Source organism: Lipotes vexillifer, unplaced genomic scaffold, assembly GCF_000442215.2.
Source record: "Lipotes vexillifer unplaced genomic scaffold, Lipotes_vexillifer_v1.1 scaffold236, whole genome shotgun sequence".
Taxonomy (NCBI): Eukaryota; Metazoa; Chordata; class Mammalia; order Artiodactyla; family Lipotidae; genus Lipotes; species Lipotes vexillifer.
The window spans coordinates 827546-842237 of NW_006773295.1; the positions used below are offsets into that span (position 1 = coordinate 827546).

Sequence of the window (14692 nt, forward strand, 5' to 3'; positions counted from 1 at the left end):
CCTCACCGCCTGTGCACCACCTGTGAGTGCCACCCACCGCGACCTCCAGCCACGGGGCCCACAGCGCCCCAGTTTATGCACAGGTCACCTGCTTAAGGGAGAGCCCGGGAAACATGGGCCCTTCTCCAACCCCTGCTCTCAGGTGGGCAGACCAATCCCCGGCTTCTCTCTGCCTCCAAACAACGGGCAATTTCCCCTCAGGCTGTGGACACCACTCCCACTAGTCACTGCTGGGACACTGGGTCTCCAGCCAAGGCCACAGCACACGGGCGGATTTAAGGGTCACAGCAGCTCATTCTTGCCACAATTCCTGGAACGTAGGGCCCATCTCCGGGGGTGTTTGACATTTGTCCCCAAAACCCAGTTGTCACAACAGGTAAACCGAGACTATAATCACAACAGCAAGGACAGGATCGTGTTGCTTTTTTCCTTTTTTTTTCTTAAAGAATTGAGGGCATGGAAAATACAGCACACCAATGAAACAAAATGCCAAAAAAAAAAATACAAAAAAATAGAAAATAGAAAAATGTATTTACAAGTAGTACATTACTATGATCAGAAAGCACAAAGACACCTGCTGCTATAATACATGCACTGGTTCAAGAAGAAACTATCAAAAACCCTGCAAGGGAGAAGCCTGTAAAAATGAAAAAAGGGCCAAAAAGTTTTAACTTTTCATCCCTAATTTGCTACACTGATCAAAACCAAATGAGCATCCCCTAAAGTCCATGAGTATATCAGTACAAATACTATACTGTTTTTTAACTGCACATTCAGTTGTGGAGGGAAAGACAGCCGCTTATCCATATACAAGGAAGCCAGAGTGAACTGCTCTACATGCTAAAAATTACAGCAAGCCCCTGTCTGCTATACAGCATGATCTTAGCAGGTTTTAATTTTTGTTTATTCATATATATCCATGTGCATGTGTGTGTATGTATGTATAAAAACCGTGCCCTCGTTCACTGCCAACACAACATCTGGGTGGACATGAATTCATTACAACAATTCTTATGTGTATGTTGTAAGAAGTCACTCAGTGTCTGTGGATTTAATAAGTCACTTCACACCACAGAAAATATTTAATAAATCCAAAAAACGGAAAGAAGAATATAATGACAGAAGAGTTTCTGTCTCAGTTCTCTGAAACTTGAATCCCCCATAGGAAACTGGTCCCAAAAGTTCTTGAGGGTTCACTGAGGAAACCAGTTTGCTAATGTTTTTCATCCTCTTAGTGTTCAAAGGTATAGAACGACTCCTTGCCCTTGTCAGTTTAAACAGTCACATCTCCGTCCCCCAAAGGTTAACAGTCTGGTGCAGATCCATAAAAACGGGGGAGGGAGGAGTGCTGGGGAAGGCCTGTCACTTCAGGAGGGGCTCCACCTCTCCAACGGCAGGAAGAGAAGGAACCACACAGGCTCCAGCACCTCGCTCCTGCAAATGCATAATCCGGTCACATGGCAGTCCTTAGACAGGTACATCTCCGAGTACCAGGCCAGCTCTAAGAGGAAACAAAACCACGCGTGGACAGAAAAGGACTGAGAGGCCACTCTGGTCGCTCTCTGTGATGCATCATACTTCCAGGAATCGGGAGCTGCTGGACTTGGAGTGGAATGGCTCAGACCACATCCGCCGTAGGTCACCCTGGGAAAGAAGGAACTCAACTAAGTCACAGATTTCAACTCGAGGCATACATACCTACAAGTCCTTTCTGACTCCTGATCTCAGATCAGATTGCTTCTGTGGAGAATCAAAGAACATTCAAATTTTACTCACTGAAAAGTAACCCCTCATTCTTTGAAGAACTCCTAGAAGGGCTCTTAGGCCCCTTGAGTGGGTAAGGGCTTTTACCAACTCCGTCCTGGTGGCAGTTTTATCACTTATGATTCAGATGATCTAGGCAAGATAATTAACCTCTGTGCCTGTTTCGTCATCTGTAAAATGTGCATGATAAAATAAATCTTGTAAATCAGATAATGCCCTTAGTTTTTTTTTTTTTTTTTTTTTTTTTTCCTTGCGTTATGCGGGCCTCTCACTGTTGTGGCCTCTCCCATTTGCGGAGCACAGGCTCCGGACGCGCAGGCTCAGCGGCCATGGCTCACGGGCCCAGCCGCTCCGCGGCACGTGGGATCCTCCCGAAACGGGGCACGAACCCGCGTCTCCTGCATCGGCAGGCGGACTCTCAAGCACTGCGCCACCAGGGAAGCCCAGATAATGCCCTTAGTTTTTACAATGCATTTCTTAATTATTTCCAAACTTTAATGCAGAGTATTAAAGGGCTATTAGGTGGCAACAGGGTGCTGTTTTTTTTTTTTCCCAGTACGCGGGCCTCTCACTGTTGTGGCCTCTCCCGTTGCGAAGCACAGGCTCCAGACGCGCAGGCCCAGCGGCCATGGCTCACGGGCCCAGACGCTCCGCGGCACGTGGGATCTTTCCAGACCGGGGCACGAACTCGTGTCCCCTGCATCGGCAGGCGGACTCTCAACCACTGCGCCACCAGGGAGGCCCCAGGGTGCTGTTTTTTAAGAGAAGCAGGAAGTCTCTGTAGCGGGGCTCTAGGGATTTCAGTTAATTAATCCATGACCAGGTGGTAAGGGGTCTACTCATTAGTAATGTCAGACAGTGGCTGTAAGAACCTGGAAGAGGTTGCTAATATCAGGTTAGCAAAAACAAGCAAGCAAACAAACAAAATCCTCCCCAAGCAACAAAAACAAAAAGATCCCACTCTCAAGATCAAGAGCTTAGGGTCTTAAGCAGAACCACCTCCAGCAAGGAGAATACATACCCAAGTCCAGGGTCAATGCCATGTTATTGCTTTCACTGGTTTATAACTGCCTCTCTCACCTTTAAGTAGGCCATCGTGAGGAGTGGCAATAAGGTAAATGGCACCAAATAGAGAAGGGCGGGCTGGGCTGCTCGGTGAATTCGAGACGCCACAGTAGCAGTGAGCAGACCTGCGGGGGAGAGAGAAACGTTCGTGAATGACTCCAAGGGGACAGCCCCGAGAGAGGAGAGCTGCTGTTACCTGGCTGCTTCTTGGCACAGTCCTGAGATTGTACAGCTGTAATGTGACACATTCCATCCAATGGTGGGGAGTGAAATGCCCAGCTTGAGCAGGTAAAGAAACAGGGAGCAGCACAGCTTTTAAAAGCGTAGAATTCCAAGGACCTGTGAGTAGTCCAAGTCCCACTCCATGCCCAGGTCCCTGGTTCCAGGCCTCATTTCAGCCCTGAGTGTGCCTGGTCTCCCTCTGTCTCCTGTGGTATATGATGATAGACTTGGAGACCTGGGTTCAAATTTCAACTATGCCGCTTATGACAGCCATATAACCTTGGCTAAGGCCTTTCACGTCTTGAGCCTCAGCCTGCTCATCCATCTAATGGGGATACCACAGTTGCCATGCCCCCCTCAGAGCCAGTGGAGTGGAGTGGCAATGAACCCACGCCTATGAGGGCACCGTGGACTATGAAGTGCTCCTTCAGTAGGAGGCACAGAGGCGAGAAAGGTGCTCCTTTCCATTCACTGTCATAGCTGTTGGAGTACAGACAGGTTACTAGCCCAATTACAACCGTCTCTTCCTGTCTGCCTGAATCAGCCCAATTACAACCGTCTCTTCCTGTCTGCCTGAATCGGAGCTGGCTAGAGAAAAGCTGGCCGAGGGAGAGTCCGAGGTCAGAGGTGATGGAAATGTTAGAGCAGATGAAGGGAAATATCTGTCTAATAAAGTAGGAAATAAACATGACATTCGTTAAACTCAAGCCAAAGATTTCATCATGTGGCAGGTCTTCTCAACTTTGAGGCCTGACCACACTTTTCCTGCAATGTTCTTCAAACATATTATTGGATAGGGAACTAGGCTGCTGGCCAACACATAGAGCATCTTTCATCTCGTGGGTCAGTTTTTTTTCCTTTGTGGTTGTTTATAACAGCAACCAGAGTCACTGCTTTCCTTTCATCTGGCATCTGCAGCTAGAAGACGTGATTTAATTCCAGGGGTTGGAGGACAGCCAGAGAGGGGACTGCATGCAGTCTCTCTCGTTCTCTTACCTACGAAGTATCCAATGAGGGTGCAGTGAAAGTAGGAAACCTTCTGCATGCGTCCGGAGATGTTGGCGGGTCCAGAGGCACTGCAGGAGTCACCGTTGGCTTGCTTTTTGTAGTTGTCGTAACGAAGGACAAAGCACAACAGGAGTCCAGGCATCACGATGTCTCCAATGCCCAACATAGAGAAGTGACTGCCAGTGGAGCTGGAACGTAGTGTCATATGTCAGGGGTGCCGCCTTCTACAACCCCATTTCTCCTCCTGCGCAAAGTCTGTTCACTTTCTAAGAAGTCAAAGAACTTACCTGAACGGTAGATGGCAATCTCTATGGGCTTAACAACACTAGTTTTTAAGAGTTCAGAGATTAAGAGCCACAAGAGTACTGGAGATTGAGGTCTTCAGCCCCACCCTCAGTGCTTCGGGAGAGCACCGCCTAAGTGACTGCTGGAGCCATCTGCTTGAGCGCTGCTGCCTCTAGAAATGTCAAGCAGCTCACTATGTGTCACACATTCACTGCTAAGACTTCAAATAAGCACCTACTACTACCAGACACGGGAGATTAAAGCAGCACATTAATTTTTCCAAGATTATAGTTCCAGGAACTGTATAATTTTAGCATTAAGACATTTTTACAAATGTCTTAGAAGTAAAAAAGATTCAGATTCTCCCGTTAATTCCCTCTAGCCAACTTTAAACTATGGTAACAGCGGTAACATAGGGTTGTTTGATAACATTATTCAATATTAAAAAGCTGCACCTGTATCACTTAATGATCAGTCTTTGCAAGTTAAGTCAGTATTCTTGTCCTCATTTGTAAAATGGAGATGACTCACAACCCTTTTCCAGTCCAGCATCAGAATTCTGATGACAAAGACAGACAAACTGGGGAACAGAGGGGCAGAGGAAGGCAGCGTCCTCACCATCACGAGATGAGGCCAACACGCCAGTCTTACCTGGGGAAGACCAGTTTTCCAGGCAGAGACAGGCGAGGAACATCGCGCCCAACATTGGGCCCCAGGTGGAGCTTCCGGGATAGAACGTCAAGGGGATTGTCAGCCGGCTGTGTGGCCACCTTCACCATGACGTTGCTATTAAAGATGTAGGCAGAGAAAAACACCTGCCGAGGGGAGAGTCACCTTTACCAGAGGGAGCTGGAAGCACCCCGATCTCAGCACCAGCCCTCTTTGTTCTTAAGAGCAGAGTCTCAGTACTGCATCACCAAGCTTTTTAGACTGCACGCTTTGAGGAGAAAGAAAATCTTTGCTCCTGTGTGTACGTGCAGATTTTTTCTCTCCACACCCACAGAGGAAGCCCTTACAGCAGAGCTGCCAGTGCTCCAGGGCAGAGAACCTTGCCTGCCTGCTCCCTTTTCCACCCTGAGAGTCACACATGTACTCTCTATTGTAACAAGCCTCGACAAACACAGGCACGGAAAGCTGCCTGCTCACCTTTTAACAGGTACAGTGCAGGCTGGGAGTGGTCTCAGACAGGAGGTACTCTGGCAAGCAGACTTTGGATATTTAGAGTTAAAAATTTTCCGGAGTGAATGTTCCAATTAAACACAAAGGAGAGCAGCAGCTTTGGGGAAACAGACACTCACCCAAAAGACATCGTAGATTAAAAGCCCTGAGAGAAGCAGGCAGGAGACCTTGAGGCTGGGCAGGCGGACGAAGGCGATCATAGCGACACAGAGACCCATGGCCAGGGCTGGGGAGGAGACAGCAGTCAGTGTGGAGCACAGGCTCAGCTTCTCTCCACAAGCTATTCGGCTCATAAACCTAACAGAGTTTGTAAGTCCCTCAAAAAATCAGGCAGCCCTAAACCCCAGTCTAAGATGTTTACACCCTACTAGTGCAAAGTGCCCACCGTTAGCCCACTGTGACCTGCTCGTATTTGGGGGAAAAAAAAAAATCCCTTTTCTCATGCTATAGATGGTGCTCAACTATCTAAGACCCAGGGGACTGTTCTGAATGCTAAAGCTCTAAGCCAAGCTCAGTTCCGGCCTCCCAGCTCTCATCTCCTGCCTCCCCCCATTACTTCAGATGCATCGCCCTTGCTCCTTTAAAGCCAATGCACACCCTAGATCACATCTTTTTCACTTATTTAAGGACACTGTTCCAGCCACTCATTTTATGCTCATCCTCCCCACCTGGGTCTAAACTAAACACGACAACTCAGAACTGCTCAATGACAGGATTCTCCATGACTCCACACAATGTCATTCTATCCCTAATCTTCCAAGCAAGAAACTCTGGGTTCCTTTTCATCTTATCGTAACCTTCATCACGCACACTCAGGCTGCAACCACTCTGGGGTGCTCCTCTTGACTGTCACGTCACACCTCGGTCATGATTCCCATACTTCCTAGTGTGATGTGTGTATCCTTTCCCATTTTCTGTCTCTCCCCCCCACTTACTCTTCACTGCCACTGTCAAACATCAGTTCACATCATTCCCTGCCTTAAATCACGAGGTCCCCTACTCTCTGATGAATCAAGTCCGACTGTAAAGGCATAACTCACACAGAATGGCGCTGCACTACACGCACTTGGCCTCAAGCCTCTTCTTTTGCTCCTATGCTTCCACGTACTCCTTCTCTCTAAGTTGAGCGATAACCTCTTTCCAATCATGGCCACCAAGTCTCCCCACCGTACTCCATGTCTGAAGAGGCAGAATGCATCCCATCTGACTACTTCAGAGAAGGTTCTTAATACAAGCATGTTGAAGGAGAACCACTCCCACCCCCAAGTGAACAGTGCCACCAGCCATGTCACATCCCTGAAACACACGCTCAACTATTCATCCAGTTTGCCTCTCTCTTTCTTCATTCATCAGCTTTTGCAAACATACCACACCACTTACTGGTCAAATTCTTTCAAGTCTTCCCGAATTTAAAAGATTAATTTGTAAGATGAAACTGAGTAGATAAAAAATTATAGATTTAGTTCAAAAAACTCTGAAGTACTTTCTCAATATTAATGCTTCTTGGTATAACTCTGAAAACACACTTCATGCCTCGCCCTTTAAAATAACCACATTTATCATTCTGATGTGCTAGAAAGCTATCTTTTCTGTTAATAGCAGAAAACAAGTCAAACACACATCAAATACCAATCTGAGAAACAAGAAACTAAAAAGCTCAAAGACTCTCTCCATTTTTTGTTTAGACTCTCCGTTTTTTGTTTTTTCGAGGGAAAACTAAGCTTGGTCACAAGGGCAATTTAACTAGTGTAAACTGCTAAGAGATCCTTGGACAAGCAGATACTGGGAAGTAGCAACAATGACAGAAAACGATATAAAAGTTTACAAGTTAAGGCCAGTAAGGGTTTGGGGAGCCTCCCTGAACACTCAATGACAGCACCACTGTAGCTCAGCCGTCCTCAGAGCTGCCAGGGACACAGTGCCTGGAGAGGAGAGGAGCCCCTCAGACGTGGCACTGCCTCCAAAGAGCTCTGTTCCAAGGTCTGGATTAGCCTCATGGTTGCTTGGAATGGGTAACAGGAAAAAGTGTGATCCATACCCATAATCTCTGCTTTCCACATTCCTCCCTTAAAAAAATTCTTTAGATAGTGTTACAAACAGTATAAAATTGACTTCTGTGTTTCAGCTTCCTTCCTTTCTGAAACACCAAGAAAGGAAAAGGTGAACAGACTTTGTGGCACAGAGCAGTTAGATAACATTTCGTGAGATTAGTAAAGCAGACTATGAAAATAAGAGAAGTAATAAGGACTGAATGAAAAAAGAGGTGGAGATAGTTACAGGGTCTTAAATAAAGAAAAGTCTAACAGCGTCTTAAGGGAGAGAACAGAAGAATAATGGCGGACTTTGAGAAATGTCCTTCTATCAAAACAACTATCAAGATGTTTTGATAGTAAGTATGAAATATACACAGGAGTTCTGTGACTGTGGTTAGTTACTTCTCAGAACCTGTTTCCTCTTCCGTAAAATAAGAACAATAATAGTACCTACTTCAAAGAGCTGCATTCAGGATTACATGAGAAAGTCCATGTAAAACACCCAGCAGAGTGCCCAATGTATAAAAAGCACTCAATAAATGTTAGCTATTAGTACCTTTATAAAATGATATAGACATGTCTTTATATTATTACACAAAAGAAGTCTCTATCGTCTCTATCATATACAACATATTATATGACATACCTTTATAAAATGATATAGACATGTCTTTATATTATTACACAAAAGAAGTCTCTATCATATACAATATATTATATGACATACATTATATATTCCACATATATTTATATATAATATGGATATTATATTACAGTATAACTCCATTTATATTAAGAAAGTATAGTCTACACAAAAATTTGTATTCCAATTTTCACAGTAGCATTATTCACAATAGCCAAAAAAGTGGAAACAACTGATGAATGGATAAATAAAATTGATGCATCTATACAATTAAACAGTATTTGGCCATTAAAAGGAATGGAGTACTGATACAAGTTACAACATGGATGAACCTTGAAAACACTGTGCTGAGTGAAAGAAGGCAGACACAAAAGGTCATATGTAATTTTATTTATGCAAAATGTCCACAAGAGGCAAATTCACAGAGATAGAAAGTAGATTAGTGGATGCCCGGGGCTGGGGTGGGGGAACGGGGAAGTGACTGCTACTGGGTGTGGGTTTGGGTGTGAAGATGCTCTAAAACTGATTGTAGGGGACCTCCCTGGTGGCGCAGAGGATAAGAGTCCGTGTTCCCAATGTAGGGGGCCCGGGTTCAATCCCTGGTCAGGGAACTATATCCCACATGCATGCCACAGGTAAGAGTTCACATGCCACAACTAAGGCGCCAGTGAGCTGCAACTAAGACCGAGCGCAACCGAAATAAATTTAAAAAACAAACAAACAACAGAACAAACCAGGGACTTCCCTGGGGGCACAGTGGTTAAGAAGCCACCTGCCAATGCACGGGACATGGGTTTGAGCCCTGGTCCAGGAAGATCCCACATGCCGTGGAGCAACTAAGCCCATGTGCCACAACTACCAAGCCTGTGCTCTAAAGTCCATGAGCCACAACTACTGAGCCCACATGCCACAACTACTGAAGCCTACGTGCCTAGAGCCTGTGTTCTGCAACCAGAGAAGCCACCGCAATGAGAAGCCTGCGCACTGCAATGAAGAGTAGCCCCCACTCAGCAACGAAGACCAGCCCCCGCTCAGCAACGAAGACCCAACACAAAAATTTTAAAAAAACAATTAAAAAAAACAAAAAAACCCAAAACTGATTGTAGTGTAGGTTACTGATTGTAGTGTAGGTTGCACAACTCTGCAAATATACTAAAAACCACCGAATCGTACACTTTATTTTTTTAAATAAGTTAATTAATTAATTTTGGCTGCACTGGGTCTTCATTGCTGCACGCAGGCTTTCTCAAGTTGCAGCGAGCGGGAGCTACTCTTCGTTGTGGTGCGCAGGCTTCTCACTACGGTGGCTTCTCTTTGTTGTAGAGCACGGCCTCTAGGCACATGGACTTCAGTAGTTGTGGCTTGCGGGCTTCGTTGCTCCATGACATGTGGGATCTTCCGGGACCAGGGCTTGAACCGGAGTCCCCTGCACTGGCAGGCGGATTCTTAACCACTGCACCACCAGGGAAGTCCCCCGAATTGTACACTTTAAATAGGTAAATTGTATGGTATGTGAATTACATCCCCAAAAAGCTGTTATTAAAAAAGATCTTAAGAATGTAGGTAAAAATAATAAAAAGTTTGATACATAACACCATCTTTGGACACCTAATTTTCGTGGCAATCAGAGGTACCACTACTAAAACACAGAAAGTAGAGGAAGGGAGGACAAATTTAACCATAAATATTAAAATTTCAACTCGTCACATAGTAGTTACTTACCGTCCATGAGAAGCCAATGGCCAGTGAGAACCCAGATGAGGACGAGCATGACAGACAGAGAGAATGATAGTAATTCAGCAGCAGTGAAACGCCCACAACAACCAAAGGAAATCCTGGAAAATACACAACATGTATTGGACTAATGGACAATAAATTATATTCAATAATCAAACTCTCCTTTGGTTCTTCATAGTCAGAATTTGTGACAGCCAGATTAAAATAGTAGGCAATACCTAGATACCCAGAAATCCAAAATACCCAAATCTCTTTGGAAAAAACTACAGAAAGTTCAAAGGAATTATACTTCTGCATCCATTAGATAATGTGCTTTTTATCCCAAGTTATCAACATGGGATGGGTATTGAGAAGTTTAAAGTGATAATATCAATCTTTAGAAAATCTAAATGTAGGGGAAATTCTAATTCTTATGAGGAAAACAAAATGAAGAAAGTCAACAATTCAATTCATTAAGCAAAGGTGAATAAAATTAAGATGGTACATCTATGGTTATCACTAATTCCTGGGAAAATCAGCCACCAAGTGACTGATTTCCTAAGTGCATACAGCATTCTCCATGAAGCAACGGCTTTAGGAGTTGAAGTGTGAACACTGGGATTAAACCTAAGTGGCTAGTATATATTCTAGGTCATCAAAGACGAAAGGCAAAGCATGTTTGAGTCAAGCACTATTTTCATATTCCATTATAACTAGTAAAGGAATGAAAATGTTGCTTCAAAAGAAAACTCATCTTTCAATATAATCAAAGCAAGGAAGCATATTACAGTGACTCTGACTTCCTAAGATTTGTTTATATTTCCTCTGCTATGAAAAGGTGCAAAAAGATGAAAAGGTGCAAAAAGAGGTACTATCTTACAGTTTTAAAAAAAATCAAACATTTCACCTTCCAGTCTTCTGGCATTTGTGTGCTTCAGTCGATACCAAAAATTTAGACCCCGAATATTGCTATCAAGTATGAGACAAAAACATACATATACAAGTTTACAATTTAGAGGAAAATCCCAAGTCCTTACTTGTTCTGAGGTGAACAGGGTCTTGTTAAATACTGGCACATCGGGAGAAGAAGAAAAGCAAAAGCTATCGTTGCAAGAACTAGAGAAAGAAAATGTATAGTTAATCTTTTTGTTGTTTATTATTTTACTAAGCATAAGAAAAATGGCATGACTTATGAAAACAATCATTGCCCAGAATACTTTTCTCGACAAGTGCATACAATAGTATTAATTAACTAGAGAAGAAAAAGTATCTTCCTTTAGCACTGCACAAACAACCTCTTAAAAAAAGATTACCTAATTTGAAGTAGGGGTAGCATTGGTAGGTTTCCTCTTTCTCACCTATCTCAACAAGAAATGATAAACAGCAGGCCAGGGTATGATCTAACAAGTCTAGCATTTTGATGTTTCACACATGTCCATCATCACTCAGCTTGAAAACTGATCAGATAGCTGACAGTCGAATTACTGTGATTAGCTATGAGTGTTTCTATCGGCAGAAACATGGGCAGGGGTTGCCAATGACTACTCTGCCAAACTGGACTTTCTGGTAACCTATCAGACAAGGAGCCACAGACAAAGCAATTCTGCTCTGGTGCCACAAAGCTCATGAGTTTTCAACCCCTGGCCTTTCATTCAGATTGGGTTGGCAGGTCTGAACTGATGATACAGGTATCAAATATCTCGCAGGACTGAACTGATGATACAGGTATCAAGTGGTTCAAGGAGGAGTGGGGGGAGAAAAAGCCAGACTTATGAAGAAAAACTTGCACGGAGCAGTGTATAAATCTTAAGTTTTGAATGATGATTTTAAAAAAGGTTTAAAAATTTCCTTTCAGCTTAACGTTAAGATCAGATAGAGGAACTCAGTTACCTGCTGTACATATTGTAAAAACTACTTGAACTGAGTCAAAGAAGAAGAACATTACTAGGAGAGACACAGATGCTCCAATTGGAAGGAACAGGGCCTGGGTAGAGTCAATAGTTTGGATACCTGGAAGGGAAAAAGGGACATATCAACGACTTACCCATGTACTTCAGATACATTAACTCATAAAATGCAGACAGTTCTAGGGATTAGTATATAAAATATAGATTATCTAGGCTCTTGGATTCTCTCCTTCCCAGTGAGACTGTGAGCTGCCTGCTGTCCTCATAGTGCCTTTATTATAGTAGGTGCCCAAGAAATACTTGTTGAATTGACTTACTACCTCCTGGTGCTAACCATCTGGATGACAGGGTGCCAAAACAAACAAACAAACAAACAACAAACAAAAACATTAAGAGGTAGTAAAAATTCATTTTAGTCAATTTGAGTATATCTGTGGTCCTGTATATATATATTTGGTAAAAGAGGTGGTTTAAACCCCCTGACTAAAATAATTTCTCATCATCTGTGGATTTAATGTACTCATGTTCATTCTTCCCCATTGCTGCTAATAGTTGAGGACTGACTTTGGTGGGGGAGGGGGGGAGAACAAGATATATCTGGAAACAGTAAATCAAAAACATTTCTTTGTGGGAACATTTTAAAGAGTAAATAAGAGATAAATGGGGGGAACCAGAAGCTCTTGGGATAGAGCAGGATTTAGCACAGTGGTTCTCAAGTCTTGGCTGCTCATTAGAATCACCTGGACAGCTTTAAAAAAATCACAGTGCCCGGGCCCAACCCCAGAGCCAACTAAACTGAAATCTCAAGGGGTTAGTAGGTCCAGGAAAAACTCCCCACAAGATTTTATTTTGGGGGCTTCCCTGGTGGCACAGTGGTTAAGAATCCACCTGCCAGTGCAGGGGACACGGGTTCGAGCCCTGGTCCGGGAAGATCCCACATGCCGCAGAGCAACTAAGCCCGTGCACCACAACTACTGAGCCTGCGCTCTAGAGCCTGTGAGCCACAACTACTAAGCCCACGTGCCACAACTACTGAAGCCTGCGTGCTTAGGGCCCATGCTTCCCAACAAGAGAAGCCACCACAATGAGAGGCCCGCACACCGAAACGAAGAGTAGTCCCTGCTCGCCATAGCTAGAGAAAGCCTGCGCGCAGCAACAAAGACCCAATGCAGCCAAAAATTAATAAATAAATTAAAAACAAAAACTGCTCATCAGTATTCAAATTTACCTGTCCTCAAGAAAGCTATTTAGGGATTTTTGTGAAATGAATATTAAAATATTTCTACAAAACAAAATTGCTTCTTATTGGCTAGGTAGATGAGTCAAATAATTCACTAAGGAATAGGGCAATTCAATTTCAGAAGAGTGAGCCATGTGTCAAGACAAACAGAAATGATCTGGAGAAGAGTCTGACCTGAACTGCAGTCAAACCCATTCATCTTGGCCCATGGATAGGTTTTTTTTTTTTGGGGGGGGGGCGCATATCTTAAGGTATCTTATGGGCATTTGTAAGGCAAAACTCTGAAATCTCTAACTAAATTTCACCTGGATAGTTTTTTTTGAGTGCTCTACAATAGTTCAAAGAACTACTTGAGGAAGCTAGATTTCAGGTGCCTTTCACAACAGAAAAGAATGGTTTCTCAAATAAATGATTATTTGTTATATAAGAAACAAATCTTTTAAAAAAAATCTATAAATCTGAAAACACACACCCACAGCCCCTCCTTCTGTAAAACAAAGCATCATATAGACTACAGATTAATTATACTGGTTTAAAATATGAGAAAAAAAAAATCAAATGACTGGCTAGAACAAAAGAACTGTTTACTAAGGCAGGCATATGAGAAGTATTTGTTTATAATCAATCTAAATTTTACAAGTTCAGTCTGCAATTAAAATGAGAAACAGAATACAAAGAACCTTTCTAGAATATTAGATAGACTGCAAAGATTTTTGTTTTTTGAAAGCACAGATTTTAAACCAGTAAGTATTAGACGTTATTTCCATTAGTTTTACAGGACTGCCCGAGAGTCTATCAAACGGCAATGTCACAGGGCAAGTGAAGCTCCTTTAGTTGCTAACAATATGTTACCAAAAATAATGTACACAACTTCAATACTGCACTTGCTAAAGGTCTGGAAATAATGGTCCTGAAGGGGAAGGAGCTAATTAATTAGAAATTTTAGCCAAACTCCAGTGACAAAACAAAACAGAGCAAAAGCAAAAGAGAGCAGCCATAATTGGGCGGACTTACTCAACTGCAGTGGCATTATCTTTAAAGGCAAAATCAACGTAAGAAATAGGCATGATGATGGAATTAAAAATTATGTACAGAGACATTATTTTTTGTATTTAGTGAACAGGTTGCAGAGCAATACACCAATGTAGTACTGATAACTGTTTATGAAAGTTACTGATTTTGCACCTCCATGAGAGAAGCAAGGGATTTTTTTTTTTTAAACTCATTTCCAGAGCTTATGGTGTTTGCAGTCTAGGTGGGGAGATTAAGATGTGTTTCTCTATTAATGAAGAGAATTCTAACTGTACATCTCCATAAGTCTTCACAGTTCAAATAAATCATAGAGTGAAGCCTAGTAAAGAACTTCAAGGTATCAGATAATTGGAGGTGGGGGGGTTGTTTTTTGTTGTTGTTGTTTAAACCCTCTTAATGCTAATTAGATGAAGGAGTGGTGTGCCAGAAGGGGAAAATTTCTATATAGGTTTCCTGGGGCAGATTCAGGGATAAGACAGCAGTTAGAACAAGGTTAGGGAAAATCAGAGAGGACCTGGAAGGAACTCCCTCCCCTCCACTTTCTAACCGTTTTTACTGTAAAACATAACACACATACAGAAAAGTACATGAAACAAAG

General features: G+C 43.1%; 1 protein-coding gene across 1 annotated transcript in view; it reads right to left on the reverse strand.

Annotated features, from left to right (window-relative positions):
* Positions 1–882: 882 nt before the first annotated feature.
* The window catches only part of SPPL3 (signal peptide peptidase like 3), a 122541-nt gene continuing 108731 nt past the window's right edge, over positions 883–14692 (reverse strand). Inside the window, exons 4-11 of the mRNA XM_007448201.1 lie at positions 11806–11925; positions 10953–11031; positions 9922–10034; positions 5643–5749; positions 4996–5159; positions 4048–4247; positions 2845–2954; positions 883–1644 (exon numbers count right to left, since the gene is read on the reverse strand). Of these exons, the coding sequence (XP_007448263.1) occupies positions 1573–1644; positions 2845–2954; positions 4048–4247; positions 4996–5159; positions 5643–5749; positions 9922–10034; positions 10953–11031; positions 11806–11925 (965 nt within the window). The 3' untranslated portion in view covers positions 883–1572. The remainder of the gene's footprint in view (positions 1645–2844; positions 2955–4047; positions 4248–4995; positions 5160–5642; positions 5750–9921; positions 10035–10952; positions 11032–11805; positions 11926–14692) is intronic.